Here is a 19,520-nt window from a genome sequence, read left to right as displayed (position 1 = left end):
GCAGCGGGAAAAGAATAAAAGTTTGGGCAGTGATACACATTTTGTTTTGCAGCACTTTTACATATCTTTCCTAAGCAGCTTTCCAGCTAGTGGCGGATCACACAGAGTGAGAGTGCGCTTTGGTGATAGGACTGCCTCCCCAGCGGAGCGGGAGCGGGAGCCGCGAGCGATCCCCAGCCTCAGCGGCGCCCAGGTCCACAGGGTGGACCCGGGGGCGGGGGCGGGGGCGGGGCCCCGCGGGTGGGCGGGGAGGAGCAATTGTGACCTGCCCGGTCCCTCCCCTCCCGGGCACTGTGATGCTGCGGGACAGCTGCTGGCCGGGCCTGTCTGTCCCCGGCCCCCTCCCGCCCAGTGTGTCACAACAGCGGAGGCGGCTGTATCTGGAGCAGTTGGGGTGGGCAGGCCCAGCTGGGAGGCGAGCCCGCGAGGAGAGCAGCCGCGATGGTGAGCGTTTCCAGGGCCCCGGCCTGGGGGTGGGCAGGAATCGGGGGCGCGGGGCTGGCACCCCGCCAAAAGCCGCATATACCTGGGGGGCTAGTGGGCCCGTCGCTTTGCGTCTGCAGAGCTAGAAGTTCCTGGGATTTCAGTTCAGGGTCGAGGGGGTCCGTACCCTCGCGCGGAGGACACCCGGGGCCAGGACCCTTCTTAATAGACAAAGTAGAGACCTGAGGCGAGTTGGCCCCCAGAGGGACCTCGGGAGATTCGTGCACGCAGGTGAGGAATGGGGGGACGCGGTGAGCCGACGCGGAAGAGATGGGATTCAGAGGGACCCAACGGGCTGGCGGCTTGGGGACTTGGGGACGACGGCAGCGGGGTCAGGAGGATGCAGTCCAGGGGTTCCTGACGGGCAACCGGGCCATCAAAGGTCCCCACATCCAATCAAATGTGACAGAGGACTTAGTCATAGTATCCCCAGTCTTGAAGTCTTTTTCCTTTCTCGTCTCTGAACATTTTCTTGGGTTTGGGGGCACTTACAATTTTAGTGCACCCCACTGGCACCCACGCCAACTCCCCAGTTTTTCCAGCGGTCAAAATCTGAAGAATTTTGGCACACAGAAGTCTCCCTCCGGAAGGCAAGGGGACCTCAGACTTCCTTTTTTGTTTACTACCATGGCGAAGGGCTCAGTGGCGGCTCCTTTCTCCCTCCTCCAATCCATATCCTTTTGCAGACACAGATCCTGCTGGAGCGGGCCTCTCCAGACCCTCTAGAATCCTTCCCGTCCTTCCCGTCCCTGGAGTGGGTAAAATCGCCACCAATTTACTTCCTGGAACGCCCTGACACCCACCCCAGCATCTCCCGGTTCAGAGCCCTGGTATTTTGGCAGCGGGTGGTGGGTTGGAAAGATGGCGTGGCGGAGGGGAAGAGAATAAGCCTGTCTCTTAGGCCAAGGTCAGGTTCTCCAGGGAGTCTTGCTGTAGGTGTCAGTGACCCAGCAGGGCGGGCGGGCGGGAAAACTCCCCTCCTCCCCCTGCTCTACTCAGTTTGGACTGCGCCCAGGGCCTCTGGCGCCCGCTCCAGGTCCAGCTCCGCTGTTGGCAGCCTCTCTCTCCGGAGCATGCTCCCAGACCCACCTGGCAGCTTGAAGAACTTGGGGGATGTTGGTGACAGTGGCCAAAGGAACCCACTCCTGCCCGAGGCCCCTGCTGTGAGGCCATAGAAGAGACCCAAAGAAGAATTTTGACTCCTGGCTCTGCAGCTAGCTATGTGACTTCAAGAAGATCGTTTAACCTCTCTAGAGAAAACTGGTTTTCTCCTTTACAACATGAAAGAGGGTTACAATACAATTCCCAAGGCTCCACATAGCTTTACTGTTTTAAACTTTTTATTGTGGAGAATTTCAAACATAAACAAAAGAGGAGAGAATGGTATAATGAACCCCAATATACCAATGTATATGCCTCATCCAATTTCAACAATTACCTACTTTTGACAAGTCTTGCTTCATTTATTCCCCTTTTCCACACTTCCTATTATTTTGAAGCAAATCCTAGGCAACATACTCAAAATTTGATATTTAATATTTATAATGTCTAGTATTGTCATGCTGTGTAATTTTCAAAGTGCCTTTTCTTGCATGTTTTAATTTTGACCTGAGTGCCATAGCAACTCTCATAGTAGAGCCTACAGGGAATTTACAGGGGATCCAATGATCATAATCTAGCCCTCTGAGCAAACTTTGTGTATTTAATAGGCAAGTTTCTGAAAATGTCAGGTAAATAAAATTTTTCAACAGTAAAACCTTATTTTATATGTAGATGTTTAATTGAAAACCTATGGTTGAATATTTTGGAAAGAAAAAAATATCTTTTATTTATTTATTTATTTATTTATTTTTTAAATTTTTTAATTTATTTATGATAGGCACACAGTGAGAGAGAGAGGCAGAGACACAGGCAGAGGGAGAAGCAGGCTCCATGCACCGGGAGCCCGACGTGGGATTCGATCCCGGATCTCCAGGATCGTGCCCCGGGCCAAAGGCAGGCGCTAAACCGCTGCGCCACCCAGGGATCCCTCTTTTATTTATTTTGAAACTGAATTTTGTAAAGCAGGTTCTGTTTAAAATATTTAATTACATTGGCAGCATTGTCTTTTTTTAATAAATTTATTTTTTATTGGTGTTCAACTTGCCAACATATAGAATAACACCCAGTGCTCATCCCACTAAGTGCCCATCTCAGTGCCCGTCACCTAGTCACCCCCACCCCCTGCCAACCTCCCCTTCAACCACCCCTAGTTCATTTCCCAGAGTTAGGAGTCTTTCAAGATCTGTCTTCCTTTCTGATATTTCCCACTCATTTTTTCTCCTTTCCCCTTTATCCCTTTCACTATTTTTTATATTTCCCAAATGAATGAGACCATATAATGTTTGTCCTTCTCTGACTGACTTATTTCACTCAGCATAATACCCTCCAGTTCCATCCATGTCGAAGCAAATGGTGGGTATTTGGCAGCATTGTCTTAATGGGAAAACATATTTAATTGACCATTTTTCACTCAAGGAACCTCTTTTTAAAAACCTCTTGACTTGTTCCTGAAAGGCTAAAATGACATATCTAATAAACATAGACCCAAAGAATCCCACCCATGCAGAAAGGACTTCATTTCCTTCAGGCAGCCATTCTCTAGGATTTCCTTCCCTCTTGGGGGTTGGAGGAAGAATTCTGCTGTGTTAAAAAGAATTAGGTTCAGCATTTCTGTATGTTATGAGTAAGAAATGCGTTAACTAATCCTATAATTGAGCATTCCCATCTGCTCCCAGTGTCCCTCCAGTAAGCAGTTCTTTTGGGAACTGAGGCTAGGACACCTTTGGGGAAAGTGGTTGGAGACTTCTGGCCAGGTGCCCCAAGTCAAGCCCATGTCTATGATCTCAGGCACAGAGAAACTGCTTGGGTTTACGGAGAGGTGAAAACATCTGCAACTCAGCCTCCTTACTGCATTCCTCCTCAACTGTGGAGCACCAGTTCAGATGGGAATAGGCATGAAGTGGCAACAAAAAGCCTGTTTCTCAAAAACAACAAAACAAAACAAAACAAAACCAAAACCTCAAAAAACAGAGAGGAGGGGAGAGTGTTTTGGGGGTGAGATGGACTGCCTTTGTGTCTGCAGTCCTCTGCAAATTGCCTCCATGTAGTCAGGCATGGCTGAGCTCTGCAGGGTCCGTACTTACTTTCTGACTTCAGACCACTGCTGGAGTCACCCCTGCATCTGCTCTTCCGGCTACTAAGGGCAGAATCCCCCAGACATTGGTGGAGGGGTATATGCCTCTGAGCAGCAGAGGAGCCTGATGAACAGAATTTCCCTTGGCAGTGGCTAGGGCAAAGGTGCTGATTAAATGAGGCGTTTTCATAGGAAGCTTCCAGGATCAGGTCAGGTCCCTGCAGAGCTAAAGGGCCAATGCTGTTGCAGTGTCCTTTCTGAGGGGGCTCTTGAGTGACTTTGAGAGGAAGATGAAAAGTTAGAAATAACTTCTGGGCAGCCACAGTGGCCCAGGGGTTCATCACCACCTTTGGCCCGGGGCATGATCCTGGAAACCCAGGATTGAGTCCCATGTCAGGCTCCCTGCATGGAGCCTGTTTCTCCCTCTGCCTGTGTCTCTGCCTCTCTCTCTCTCTCTCTCTCTGTCTCTTGTGAAAATAAATAAATAAATCTAAAAAAAAAAAGAAATAACTTCTGAGGAAGCAATAGCTGGTGAATTCAGGACTAGTGATAGGAGGTGGGTGTACTTCACTATTCTTTCCTTGAGGGCAGAAGTGGACCAACTGCTCCTTTTCCCTCTGGCCACCAATGGACCAGTAATGCTATCTGTGGCCTTTGTGGTCGACATTTCCCTGTCTGTGTCTTCCTATTAGAATGGGGGACACTTGACGGCATGAGCACTGGGTGTTATTCTGTATGTTGGTAAATTGAACACCAATAAAAATTAATTTATTAAAAAAAAAGTTTCTCCCAGATAAAGAACTGTAGGAAGAGAATGGGAAAATGGAGTGGGCAGTGTACACCAGTTTAAAATTCCTTAACTGTCTCTCACACTTGCCCCCATTGTCAGCTAAAGCTGATGGGCCTTCTGACACCAATGGGTCCCTCATGCTGGGAGTCCATTTACCACATACCCCTGCCACTCCTAAAGTTGGTCTATGTCATCCCTATTGCTGCCCTAAATGCAATGTCTTTGAATTGAGCCCCCTCTCTTGAGCTACTTTCACTCACTGATGTTAATTTAGGTCAAGTTTTTGTTCTTGCTGTTTCTGGCTTGCTATCTATTTTTTGTTCTGATTCCAAATATGCTGTAATTGAAGGGTTTTGAACAGGGATAATTCAAGCAATCTTTTATGAATCACATTTTTTCTTACTTTAGTTATTCCTCCATGACATTGTGGATCTACTTTTTATTTGCCATCTTTGACCTAGATCCTAAAATATAGGTGAGTTATTAGCCCAGCCTGGCATCTAGATATAATTTGATATAATAATATGCTCCCTGAAAGCACCTATGTGGCATTTGATTACATTGGTGCTCAGGGGATGTGAACTGGTCTCAGGTTTTTACATGCCATATACCACTGGTCCATGTCAGTTCCTTTCCTAGGTAATATGCCAGTTTTACTATTTTATGATACTTCAAAATGATTTTTAAAGCTACAAAGCCTCCTTCTACAGAGGATCCTAACTAGCTGATCTTAGTCCTCTGAGAACAAAATGAATGGGAATGACTAATATTAAAATAGAAATAATATAAGATTTATATAAGAAAAGGTTTCTTAGGGTGGATTTATAAAAGGGCTGTAAAATTCTAGAATTTCCTTTTGATGTTCTGCAAAATGTAGGCTTCTCTCCCCATGGAAGATGGAGGTAGGTGGCATAGATGCCTCATCTGCTCTGCCTTTCATGAGCCTACATGTCAGGCAAACTGCCATTTGTGGGACCTGCCCTAAATGTTCCTGCCTCTTGTTCATATTGTTCCCAAGCCCAACTAAAATGATCATTTTGGCATGTCTAAATTCGTCAAGGTCACTGCAGATATTCCTGTTCCAGGAAACCAAGCCAGGGTTGTTTTTTTTCTCCTTTGAACTCCCATTGTCTCTTAGGCACTGGTTACTCTGGTTAAATAGATTATAAGACCTCTCTGGGCAGAGTTTTCATTCTAATCATCCATGTATTTATTGAGCACCCACTACATTCAAGCACTGTGCTTGATGCTGGGGATGCAGTAAGTAAATAAGGGTTACTTGCCCTCATAAAACTTATTCTCTCTGCTAGGAAAGTCAGAAAATTGAACAAGCAACTATAATATGGTGTGATAAATACCATGATAGGAAAGAAGAGGATTGTGGGAGCACATAGTAGGGGCCCTATGCTGGTTAGTGGTTTTCCAGACTTCCTGTAGGAAGTGACATTTAATAAATAGGATGGGTAGGAGTTAGCCTAGTATCTTTTGACACTTCCTCACACATAATAACACAATAAATATTTGTTGTAGAAATGAAGACAGTGAGTAACTTTTGTAGTTATCCTGGCACTAGGTCTGTGTAAGGATATGTCATACTTTTCTTGAGGAAACGAAATTCCTTTATTAGGTCTCTCCCCTCTCCCTCATCTTCACTCCCTGGATTGCTGGGCAGAGAGGTCCAGCAGCATACACGGGACCCCCTTCACCCCACAACATCCCTGGAGCACAGAAGTGGTCTGAGCTGTATAAACTCAGATTCAAAATGGAACTGAAGGGATCCCTGGGTGGCGCAGCGGTTTAGTGCCTGCCTTTGGCCCAGGGCGCGATCCTGGAGACCCGGGATTGAATCCCACGTTGGGCTCCCGGTGCATGGAGCCTGCTTCTCCCTCTGCCTATGTCTCTGCCTCTCTCTCTCTGTGTGACTATCCTAAGTAAATAAAAACAAAAAATTAAAAAACAAAAAACAAAATGGAACTGAAAGAGAAATACTGCGAGAGGAGAAAGCCTGGGCCTGATTGGCTAGAGAGGGGAATCTGAAATCTGAGTTTGGAGTAAATTTAGGACATAAATATCCTCTGCTGGGTCAGCTTCCTCTGCACTTCAGCTCCTCCTTCTCCTTGTACACACACCAGCCCCTGAGATACAGATTCCTGGTTCTATCAGAGAAGGATGACCCATTTTCAAAGAGACTACTACCATAAGCCATTCTCAGTTTCTCTCTGCATTGGAGCTTTTTTCTGTTTGGAGTTTTGCTATAAGAGTTTGGCCTTGTTATATACTCTCAGGCTTGCATTGATGTAGATATGGGCACACCCCAGGGCCCTGGAAGTTCAGAGTGCAATGAGCCAGGAGGTTGTGTGATGTAAAGGAAAAAACTCAGGCTGAGGTCAGAGAAGACCTGGATTCCAGTCTGGGCTCTTGCTACAGAGTTGTAAAATCTTGAATCTGTTCTTTTACCTTTCTGAGCATCAGATTTTTCATTGTAAAATGGGGAGGGAATCATATTTGGTGATCCATAAAGCCAGTCCAGTTCTAGTATCCTAAATGTTTGCAGTTGACATAACATCCCTGCTTAGGCCAGATGGATGACCTTTCTTGGGCATGAGGGGTGGCCTCACAAGGCCAACAGCACTGTGTCTGCTCTGTGTTTATCTGTGTAGAACTTCCAGGCAGGAAGATGGGGGCAGTGATGAGGCAATGGCTGGAGAAGGCTAGCTCAGTGCCTTGGCAAATTAGTTCTTAGTATTGCCAGCTTAATCAATGACTAAGTGAAATGGGACAGGAAGAGCCTGGACCCTGCAGAATAAGATACTTTAAATGTTTTTTTTTCTTTAGTTTTTTTTTTTATTCTTTTTAGTTTGGAAAAATTTAAATCCCTGGAATAGTACTATACTGCCACTCATTCATCTATGATCTAGATTTAGTAATTATAATTTTTCTGCCATATTTACTTTATCTGCTGTATTTGTTGAAGTATTTTAAAGTAAAATACAGATGTTTTAGTATTTTTCCCCAAATGCTTTAGAAGTGACTCTAAAAAATAAAGTCATTGTCATACTTAACTATACTTTCATTATAATGTTTAATAAAACTAATCAATGTCTCCATTTGTCCCCCAAATAATTTTGATTTGTTCAAACCAGAATTTAGGCCAAGTGCACATACTACATGTGGGCATTATGTTTCTTAAGTTTCTTTTGATTTGGAACAATCTCTCCTATCTTTATTTTCCATAAACTAAAAATATATCAATTGTCCTGTAGAATGTTTCACTTTCTGGATTTATTTTACTCTTTTCTCATGTCATTTATTACTCTGATTCTTGTGTTTTCTATAATGTGAAAACTAAATTTAAAGTGTTTCATAGATTAAGGCTGAGCTTTTTTTTTATTTTTTATTTTTTATTTTTTTAGAGAAAGCGTGCACATGAGAATGTGAGCGGGGGGGGGGGGTAGAGGGGCAGAAGGAGAGGGAATCTTAGGCAGGCTCCATCTGGAGCTCCAGTCATCCTCCAGTGAGGAGCTCGACACAGGCTCAATCTCATGACCCTGAGATCATGACCAGAGCCAAAATGAAGAGTTGGACACTTAACGGACTGAGCCACCCCAGAACCCCAAGACTAAGTACAAGAATTCCTGCATGGGTGGTGTTGTGTATGTCGTATTGCATCACATCAGGAGGTCCTTAATGCCTGGTTTTCTCACTATCAGTACTGTTAAAATTGATCCCAGTGTTAGGGTAGTAACTGCTGTAGTTATTTTTTCTCATTGTAACCTGTAAGTAACTGATTCTTTGGCACTATCTGAATATCTATTTCTTATGTAATTAGGAACTATCATATGGCAACATTTATTAATATATTATTCCTTGTACCTTGATTAGCTGACATTCTTCAGTTAAAAAAAAGAGCTTTCCCTCATAAAGAGTACTGTTTGAATGGGGACAAATCAGTTTTATTTATTTTCCTTTCTTAACACAAAGGAGTATGGATTTTTATATACATTCTATTTCTTTTTTTAAGATTTTATTTATATATTCATGAGATACACGGAGAGAGAGAGGCAGAGACACAGGCAGAGGGAGAAGCAGGCTCCATGCAGGGAGCCCGATGTGGGACTGGATCCCGGGTCTCCAGGATCAAGTCCTAAGCTGAAGGTGGCGCTAAACCGCTGAGCCACCTGGGCTTCCCTATATATCCTATTTCAATCAAGTACCATCCTTCTTCTTTTTCATGCTCATACTGACTCATCTTTGGCAATGGGAGCTTTCTGAGCTCTTTTAACATCATTCCAGTCTGTGATAGCTTCTGTGCTTTCAGGCACCATAACATGTTCCAGGATCATCTTGTATATTCCTTATCTCAGACCTAGAACTCATTTCTTCCAGGAGCCCTGGTTCCTGTTAGTGGCAATGGTATTGAGGGACCTTCCTTTTCTCTTGATTGGTGTAGCCACTTTTGGGTTTTGGAAGCACCTATCAACATGTCAGTTATTTCTGAGTCTCTTTAAGTGAGTTTAACAGAGAAAATAGCTCTTTCTAAGGTGTGTGTGTGTGTGTGTGTGTGAGAGAGAGAGAGAGAGAGAGAGAGAGAGAGAGAGAGAGAGAATGGGTCTGTGAAGACTGGCATCTCTATTAGTGTGTGTGAGATTAAAGGGGCATCAAAGTATAGGACACTTTTCAAAAATTCTGAATTAAGACGTAAGGTGAACAACGTGGATGGAACTGGAGGGTATTATGTTGAGTGAAGTAAGTCAGTCGGAGAAGGACAAACATTATATGTTCTCATTAATTTGGGGAATATATATAATAGTGAAAGGGAATATAAGGGAAGGGAGAAGAAATGTGTGGGAAATATCAGAAAGGGAGACAGAACATAAAGACTCCTAACTTTGGGAAACGAACTAGGGGTGGTGGAAGGGGAGGAGGGCGGGGGGTGGGGATGAGTGGGTGACGGGCACTGACGGGGGCACTTGACGGGATGAGCACTGGGTGTTATTCTGTATGTTGGTAAATTGAACACCAATAAAAAATTAATTTATTAAAAAAAAGACGTAAGGTGAAGGCAGAAAATAGACCTCAGAGTAGGGGTGAGTGGAATGGGAACCTGGGGTCTCTAACTTTCCACTCCTGTTTCTTCTGGGTGCAGAATAAAGCTACAAGGTAGTATCATAATGAAAATGATAATGGTAAAGGCAAAAACAACAATAATCATGGCTAACTTTTAATTTCCAGATGAGAGGAAGTTAAGTAACTCAGCCAAGGTCACACAGCATAAGTAAATTGAGAAGGTGCAATTTAAACCCTGGGGTGTGGACAACTTTGTGAGTGAAGCCTTTCCCTGGCCATCAGACTCACAGAAATATAGCTGGGTTGTATTTCCAGAAAGAGATATGTTTCATACTGGTTGCTGTGAACACCTGTGCTCTGTGGTCCCCAAGGCAAGGGCATAAAGACAGGTGTAGGGTAGGTCTCAGTTCTAAAATCAAATTAGGAGGTAATGAGTCCTGGAATCTCTGACTCTTTGAGTTATTAGGGCAGCTGCCCTGTTCCCATGGCCAAAGAACGTCCAAGTTCCCTCTGACTCCATGTGTTTCAGTGCCCAGCCAAATCCTCTAGAGGCTCTGCTCTGGCCTGGGTTACCTAGTGCTGGAAAATGCCAGGTCACGTCATGGATAAGAATAGAAACCCACGGACCAAGCACATGCTTCCCAGCTGGGCTTTAGGAGGCATCATGTGCACAGGGCCACTTTGTGCTGGCCATGCTTCCTCACAGGTGGGTTATGTGGAGGTGATGAGGCCATACTTCCTGGTAAAACCCCAGCTTCTGTTCAAACACACACATTCATACTCTCTCTCTTTCTCTCTCTCTCTCACACACACAGACACCCATCCTTATCCTCAACTATTAGCACTGGGATCAATCAGGTAATCATGACTTCACACCAGAGTAACAAAGAGGTAAGGACCTTCTAAAGGTCCCCTTTAATACTTGGCCTGACATAGGCAAGGGAGCAGGTTATGGTGGCTATAAATAAGTTTTCCAACTTATCAGAGTTTAAGAAGAGCTCATTTATATACTCCCAATTCTCCTTTGCTGATGTAAATCCTTTCTTCTTCTACATTTGTAACCAGAACACTAAAGACACCCATGATACCTATTTACAAAGTATATTCATTAGTGTTTATCTGCTCTATGATATTCTGAGACTGTGTGTTTGTGTGTGTGTGTGTGTGTGTGTGTGTGTGTGCATGAGAGAAAGAGGGAGAGAGGGGGAGAGGAAGAGAGATGAATGGAAGGAAAGAGAGAGAAAGGGGACAGGAGAGGTGATGTTGTTTAGGAAGGCCTAGGCATGAATACAAATACTATCACTGTGTATGGTAGTGAATTTATGGACAGTTTCTGCTGTTATCATTTGTTCATCCTTTGACCTCCTTCATCAGTACAAGAATTCATGGTTTTGAATTAACCCCCTGTTGAGCCAAGTCTCAGTCCAGATGCATTGGTACCCAGACACCTGACACGTCAAACCCCACCTGGTTCTAAATGGCATGGTTGGAGGGATGGATATCCTGAGAGTTGGATGCCAGAGACAGACAAGTCTTCAGATGTGCAGGATATAGCATAAAGCCATGACGAAGGTGTAGGACTCTTTGACCTTGATTCTGCATTTTCCTCACAGCGGGAATGCATATCAGTCCACGTGGGTCAAGCAGGAGTTCAGATTGGCAATGCCTGCTGGGAGCTCTTCTGTCTGGAACATGGCATCCAGGCAGATGGCACCTTTGGTGTCCAAGGCAGCAAGGTCAATGATGATGACTCATTCACCACCTTTTTCAGTGAGACTGGTAATGGGAAACATGTGCCTCGGGCTGTCATGGTAGATCTGGAGCCTACTGTAGTAGGTGAGTATGGGCTGTAGGTGAGTATGGGCTAGGATCCTTTCCACAGAAAACAACATAAAGCTGCAGAGGTTTTGGTCCATGATAGCTAAGGAAGCAGAATCTCTAATTGGAGGGTGGGAGTGGCTCAACTAGAACCTCCCCACCCCACATTTACTTCTGTTAGATCCTTGAAATCTCCAGTCTTTTGGAGTCTCCAGATACGATAGAAATCACAGATCTCTGCTCCCCCATTTTAGCTGTAACCTATGCAGAACGAAAGAACCTATACTTAAACTCCTTAACCTGCTAAGAAAGATTTAAATTTTTAGTCAAGATTCTTTACTAGATACTAAGAGTAAAAAAATAAAAATAATAATTTTAAGAATTGTAAGAGGTCTCCAAATAGTCAATTTTCCAAAGCATAGGGTTTCTGATTTCATAATAATTGCAGTCTTTTCCCATGGGTCTGATATAACCTTGTATTACCTTATACAAAATGGAGTAAGAGCAGACACATTGTCTTACAGCCAGAAGTTGCTGTAGTTCCAGAATGAACCTCTTCTGGATCCTAGAAAACAGGAATTCTGACTTGTGTTGGTACAGGTTCTTAGTGCTTCACCTTACCCCTGAGGTCCCCCTCACCCCCTACATCACTTCCCTGGACTCCTGGGTCAGTCCTCAGCTCAACATCAGGATTTCCTCAGCCTCAAGGCTGGTTCACCAAACAAGGAATAGGTACGTTTCACAGAGATATCTAGGCTAAGGTCTGTAATGCCTGAACACTAATTTCCAGGGACAACAGACTATAGGTATACAGCCCTTGGATACATTGTCTAAATACAAAATGTACAGATTACTCCCCCAGACAACTGTGTAAATGACTGATTTTCTTGGGGTGAGGAGATTAGAATAACTCTGAAGAAAAGAGGACATGTAGCTGGGGCTTGATACATCTTGGTCTGCCATATATCTATTTTGTGTGGACTCTTGGAGGTGAGCTGAATAGCCACCCTCTCTAGGGCTCCTGCTCTTCTAGAACCTGGAGCATGGTTCTGCTTTAAGATCATCCTAAAATATGCCTAATGCCTGACATTTATTTGGTTAGGGATAGAACAATTCATCAGAGAGCAGATTACTTGGAATTTTTATCTGTGTACCTAGGGCATTTTAGTGCAAGTTAAATTGGGTTAAAGTTTTGGGTAACCTTGCAGCATGAAAAACAAAAGGAAGACTTGAGGGGTCAAAGTAGAAGGAAGCCAGGGCACTTAGCTTTGATGTTTCGTGAACTTTGTGAACCTGATGCTTTTAAAAGTTCCTGCCAGCAGAGCAGCTGGCTTCTCTTTGCCTATTTGAGTCACAGGCTTCTGATTCAATTAGTGCCTATGTTACCCTGGAATTCTCTTAACCTTTTGCAGATTTATTTTTTTTATTTTACTGATTTTATTTATTTATTCACCTCACACACACACACACACACACACACACACACACACACACAGAGGCCGAGACACAGGCAGAGGGAGAAGCAGGCTCCATGCAAGGAGCCCAACATGGGACTCGATTCAGGTCTCCAGGATCAGGCCCTGGGCTGAAGGTGGCACTAAACCGCTGAGCCACCTGGCCTGCCCATTTTTGCAGATTTATTATAGGGTTGTCTGGTTCTACCTCAGTGGAGTTTTATAGGCAGAGGAAATGGAGACCCAGAAAAGTATTATATGATATTTAATGAGGGACACTTCTTTAGAAACAAGGTAGAAAGACCTGATGGTTTCTGTCCCTTGGTAGATGAGGTTCGGGCAGGAACCTACCGCCAGCTCTTCCATCCAGAGCAGTTGATCACAGGGAAGGAGGATGCAGCTAACAACTATGCCCGGGGCCACTACACAGTGGGCAAGGAGAGCATCGACCTGGTGCTGGATCGTATACGGAAGCTGGTAAGTATTAACAAGGGTGGGGAATTGATGATTTAGGCTAAAATGGATAGGCTAAGTCTGAACAGAATTAGTGAAGGCACATGACACCTAGCTACAGAATAGAGCTCTTAAGATTTGAGACTTTTTGCTTATGTTCTATAAGAAGCATTCATAGGGATGATGCCCCTTTCTTCACCTGGACATTATGAACTACCCTACAGGTTGATGCCCTACCAATTCTTATTGATACCCTATGGTAGTATCTGGGGGAAATTCTAGATATAAGTAAGGAAAGCTAGCTCTTTGCTTGTTGAAAGCATAAGTTAACAAAGAATTTAACTTGGAAGAGAAGAGGAAGAGATTGTTGATACATTTGAGAACTTAAAAATACCATTACAAATGTCAATTAAATACATTCCTTCACTTAATTCCCATAACGATGATACAGAGAAAGTCATTTTCCTGTACTTTACAGGTGAAGAAATTGAGGGCCAGTGTGGCTCAATTATTTAGCTTCAGTCACACAATTAGAAAGTGGTAGAGTTGGGATTTGAATCCGGTTGTATGATTAAAAAGCTGTGAGTTATAGGGTGGGCCAGTTTATCTCTTCAAACTTTCATTTCCTTATCTTTACAATGGAAATGGTTGGACTTGGTCAGTGGTTCTTGGGAGCTAAGGATGCCAAATTTTTGTATATGTTCACTTTTTCTTTCTTTCTTTTCTTTCTTCTTTCTCTTTCCTTTATTCATGAGAGACACACACACACAGAGAGAAAGGCAGAGGGAGAAGCAGGTTCCATACAGGGAGCCTGATGTGGGACTCGATCCCAGGACTCCAGGATCACGCCCTGGACTGAAGGCAGGCACCAAACTGCTGAGCCACCCAGGCATCCCTTTGTTCACTTTTTCTGCTTAGTGGAGAGCTCGTAGGAATTATCTGTCTCAAAGCTGTCTGTGGGCTCCAAAAGTTCAGAACCAATATCATAGATCATACCCAATGGGAAAATTTGTGACTGTTATGGATTCTCTTCGTTCTGATAAGAGCTAACATTGAGTGCTTACTACATGTCAAGTACTTGCTCAGCATATCATGCTATCTCATTTGATAATCACAATAACCTTGTGAGATGAGTATTTTGTTATTGCCCTACTTCAGTCAGGAAGAGACAGAAATCTGGAGAGGTTCAATAATTTGCTCAAGTTTTTACAGCTGGGAAATGACAAAATTGATATTAAAACTCAGGTTTTCTAACTCCATATATATGTCTGAAATTGATACCCCGAGCCACATTTCAAGGCTGGCTGAGATGTATAGTCACAAGTTCCCACAAAACCAGTGACAAGGGCAGGGAAAATGGGCAAGGATTTGGGGTTCTCAAAGGGCAAAGTCGTTAACCATTGTGGTTCTGACACTCTTATTCCTGATTCAACCAAGTCACTGGGCTGGAACCGTATATGTACCTAGTGGCATATACTTGTACAGTTTGCCACCCAATATATTTTAGCTAGTTCTCTCCAGATCAACTCAATTCCTTTTTATTTTACTACTTCAAGGCTGTTTTTATTTTACCTACATAAAAATGTTGAGGAATAGAGTGGGGCAGATAGAGAGGATTGCCTGCCTTTGTTCACATAAAGATATTTTCATAAACTTGTCTCCATGGTTTTTTTCTCATGCTCTACTCTCCCCAGACAGATGCCTGCTCTGGCTTGCAGGGCTTCCTCATCTTCCACAGTTTTGGTGGGGGCACTGGCTCTGGCTTCACTTCTCTGTTGATGGAACGCCTCTCCTTGGATTATGGCAAGAAATCCAAGCTAGAGTTTGCTATTTACCCAGCTCCTCAGGTCTCCACTGCAGTGGTGGAGCCTTACAACTCCATTCTGACCACCCACACCACACTGGAACATTCAGATTGTGCTTTTATGGTGGATAATGAAGCCATCTATGACATCTGTCGCAGGAACCTAGACATCGAGCGCCCCACCTATACCAACCTCAACCGCCTCATCAGTCAGATTGTGTCCTCCATCACTGCCTCTCTCCGCTTTGATGGGGCCCTTAATGTGGACCTCACTGAGTTCCAGACCAACCTGGTGCCCTACCCCCGCATCCACTTCCCACTGGTCACTTATGCACCCATCATATCTGCTGAGAAAGCCTATCATGAACAACTCTCTGTGGCTGAGATAACCAGCTCCTGCTTTGAGCCCAACAGCCAGATGGTGAAGTGTGACCCAAGACATGGGAAGTACATGGCCTGCTGCATGCTCTACCGGGGGGATGTGGTGCCTAAGGATGTGAATGTCGCTATTGCCGCCATCAAGACCAAGAGGACTATTCAATTTGTAGATTGGTGTCCTACAGGCTTCAAGGTGAGAGCTGATGACTTGACTTAGGGAGAAGATAGACAATTAGAGAAGCAGAAGGAGATGGGGGAGAAATACATGTAAATTCCAGGATGTTAGACATAAAATTCCATGGGAGCTTCAGGCTTCACAGGATGACATGGGAAGAAGGCTTAATACACATATAACCATGATATCATTAATTCATTCATTTTAGGTAAGGAAGAGACTATTTGAAAGGATAATTGAGAGAAGGGGAGGAGAACAATTGCAATACTCAGAGGGACAATACAACAGAGGGAGAAAGTGCCAACTGTTCCTACCCTAATATCTGCAAGTATCCCAAAGGTCAGTTAGAGAAGGGCTTTCTCTAAGAAGGAAGAGTGAACACGCTAGAAAAAACCCTTGCAGGCAAGTGGGATGTACAGGATGAATGAGCAGAGGTAGTTGTTATCTGACAATAGATTAGAGAACGGAGTTAACCAAATGATTCAAATTACCAAAGAGGTATAATTCCCTCCTTTAACAAAAGATGTGTTCCTCTCCAATTTATTTTGAAAAATTAAATATTTTTCCTGTAAGTCTCAATTAACTTAGAGTGAGGATAAGAAATTATATGTGTACTATAGGATTGTGAATCACTTATTTTGTGAAGCCCCAACATTTTCCGTTAACCAGGAATAAGCAGAAGCTGAGGAAGCCTGTTGTAGAGCAGGTGTCTGCAATCTAGAAAATGCCTCAGACTCTGAGGGTCAGTGGGTAGATATAATAGCCAGAGAAAAACCATGGATCTTAGAACTAGTAGATGTTGAATGTTAGAAGCCACTCCTTTGAGTTGCCCTGGCAAGGTAATGCAGCTGAGAGCACAAGGTAATGCTCTGTGCATGTGAACTGCTTGACCACTTTGTCCTGTCTTCCCATGGTCTTTTTTTTTTTTTAAGATTTTACTTATTTATTTGACACAGAGCACAAGCAGCAGGCAGAGGGAGAGGGAGAAGAAGGCTCCCGGCTGAGCAAGGAGCCCAATGCAGGGCTCCATCCCAGGACTCTGGGATCATGACCTGAGCTGAAGGCAGACGCTTAACCAACTGAGCCATCCAGGTGCCCCTCCATGGTCTTTTTATTTTTTTAAGATTTTATTTATTTATTCATGAGAGCCAGAGAGAGAGAGAGAGAGAGAGAGAGAGAGAGAGAGAGAGGCAGAGACACAGGCAGAGGGAGAAGCAGGCTCCATGCAGGGAGCCTGATGTGGGACTCCATCCCTGGTCTCCAGGCTCACGCCCTGGGCCGAAGGCAGCGCTAAACCGCTGAGCTACTGGGGCTGCCCTCCCTCCATGGTCTTTAATGAGATTCTACTATCAAAATAACTACCATCATTTACATTAATTAGTAACCCCCAGTCATGCTAATAATTTAAGAGGCTCACTCAGCACTAGGGGTAGTTATACCAGCTGCTACAGATATGGAGATGAGCATTTCTATTTTTCCTTGATGGGACTTATAAAAACAAGGTACCATGTGCCACTCTCTTGACTGACCTATTTGCATATGGAGCGTTGACCCTAGTAGCTGATCTCCTTTTGTAGGATTTTTCCTCACTGCTGTACTCCTACCTATATACACAATCTTTTCCCTCTAGACTACACCAATTTTTATGGGTAAGTTTTGGTCATTCTTGTGAAAACTGTCAAGATCTTCCAAAATATGGAGTTCTTTTTAAATTTTTAAAATGGAAACAAACAACAAAGTGAGCTAGTAGGAAAATGAATAGGATAAAAGAAATGAGATGTGAGGGTGGTGGGGAAGTAAACAAAAAGGAGATGCCTCTTACTCTGACTCTGTTATTTTAAGCTGAAGTTTGGGGATTATGTCCAGAAAGATAGGTAGTACTAGCATCTTTAGCTGCTTTTCAGAAAGGCACATGCTATTGAACTTCATCCTCTCATAACCTACTCAAAGGAGTTTGTCCCTACTTGACTCAGTTGAAGGGATAATTACTGTTCGAGAGAGAAGAGTTGGCTCCAGGCACAAAGTTTTTTGCTGGTCAGGGTCAGATCTAGCAAAATATGTGATGCAGCAAAGTTTATATTCATTGCCCTTCCTCTTCTCATTTTTGGTCCTTTGCCCCTGGCTCAGCATCACTTCCACCACCAAGATGCTACTTTTGTCTAAGAGGAATGATAGATAATTGCAAAGTCATTTCATGGGCTACCCACCTTGGCTATATAGCCTGTTGCAACTCCCAACTACATCTCTCAAGAGGAAATACATTTTAATGCTATAAAATTGAGAGGCTGACAAGGCATGATGACCTGGGTAGGAGGGGTATTTTTTGGTTAGAACTGTGGTTCTTAGTGTCCCATAAATATTATCATAATTTGTCACCTTAGAGTTCTTCCAAATTTCTACAGTTTCTGGGATTGGCTTTGGTTTGTGATATGTGTATGAGCAGAAGGGAGATTTCTTAGATCCCTAACATCAGATGGGGTTAAGGTTAGCTTAGAGGACCCTGCCATGCTACCAGATCTTGGGAAGTTGGCTTGTTCAGGCAAGAGTTTTAATTAACTTTCTTTGACTGAAGTCCTTGTTTTTCGTCTAACAAGCCTTCCTCCCCTGAAATATGGGGCCTGGTTAACACTAACACCATCTCTAGGACCTTTTAGATTTTTAAATTTATCACTCTGCATTATCTCCATGATCTTTTAAACAGCCCTTTACTGTTGGTAGAGAAACTTACCTAAATTTGCTGACCGTATAACTAAGAGAAACTTTAGATGACCATGCATAAAACAATAAACCAAGTCTAGAAATTAATTTGCTTCTAAAGGGGACCTATTTCCCTTTTCAAGATAAACATATATTGTACACCCTTCCTAACAATAATCTCATTCATTACTCTCATTTGTCTACTTGAATCCCTCCACTAACATTTCTACCTATACCAGCTCTTTCACCCTTTTCTTTTGCAGTTTTTTCTTCCAACGTTTAATTTAAATTCCACCTAGTATTTTGCAGTCTTTAGATTTTATAGCCCTTCTCTTGAATTTGCCTGCACCTCATTCCACTCACTTTTAATTTCTCTTCACCACTTACCTCTCTTTACCTGTCTGTTTCTCCAACCTCTTGATTCCCTCTTTTCACATCCAGGCCTGCTCCCATTCCCAACCCATGACTATGTCTTGCTACCACACCATGTTACCAAGATAACCCCATCTTGAGTTATCCTTTGGCTGCTCTGCATTTTCTTTTGTTACTCCTCTTCTTTTTCTGTTCCTCAGGTGGGCATCAACTATCAGCCTCCCACTGTGGTACCAGGAGGGGACCTGGCCAAAGTCCAGAGGGCTGTTTGCATGCTCAGCAACACCACAGCAATTGCAGAGGCCTGGGCCCGCCTGGACCACAAGTTTGATCTCATGTATGCCAAGCGGGCCTTTGTGCATTGGTATGTTGGAGAGGGAATGGAAGAAGGAGAATTTTCTGAGGCCAGGGAGGACCTGGCTGCACTGGAGAAGGATTATGAAGAAGTGGGGACTGATTCATTTGAAGAAGAAAATGAAGGGGAGGAGTTTTAAATATAACACTTTCTCCTTGGCTATGTCTCTTTATTTATACTGCTCCACTCAAAGCATATTCAAATATTCCAAGAATAACAGACTACACTCCCAAGCCCTGCCTAATTTCTGTCTTCCATTTGGAAGAGGTATCTGACACCAGTGCCTGTGGGTAACTGGGCCAAAAATGGATGCTGAACTGTTCAGACCCTCCCTTGGGTAAAAGCAGCTTTGTGTCATTAAAAAAAATGAGAGTCACTGTCTATGTTAGGATGAGGCCAGGTTACATGTTGTGAAGAGGACTAATCAGGATTTTATTTTATTGTTATTTATTTTTTTAATAATAAATTTATTTTTTATTGGTGTTCAATTTGCCAACAT

At 43.6% G+C, this 19,520-nt stretch overlaps 1 protein-coding gene across 1 annotated transcript; it reads left to right on the top strand.

The window, feature by feature from the left end:
- Positions 1-318: 318 nt before the first annotated feature.
- Positions 319-19,180, top strand: TUBA8 (tubulin alpha 8). The gene is made up of 5 exons (XM_055315448.1): positions 319-444; positions 11,129-11,351; positions 13,116-13,264; positions 14,935-15,615; positions 18,867-19,180. The coding sequence occupies exons 1-5, from the start codon at positions 442-444 to the stop codon at positions 19,158-19,160; spliced, it is 1,350 nt and encodes a 449-aa protein (XP_055171423.1). The 5' UTR covers positions 319-441; the 3' UTR covers positions 19,161-19,180.
- The last annotated feature ends 340 nt before the right edge of the window (positions 19,181-19,520 follow it).

Source organism: Nyctereutes procyonoides, unplaced genomic scaffold (assembly GCF_905146905.1).
Source record: "Nyctereutes procyonoides isolate TBG_1078 unplaced genomic scaffold, NYPRO_anot_genome, whole genome shotgun sequence".
In the NCBI taxonomy this organism is placed as follows: domain Eukaryota; kingdom Metazoa; phylum Chordata; class Mammalia; order Carnivora; family Canidae; genus Nyctereutes; species Nyctereutes procyonoides.
Note: the sequence above shows the minus strand (reverse complement) of the source record. Positions and strands in the feature narration are given on the sequence as shown.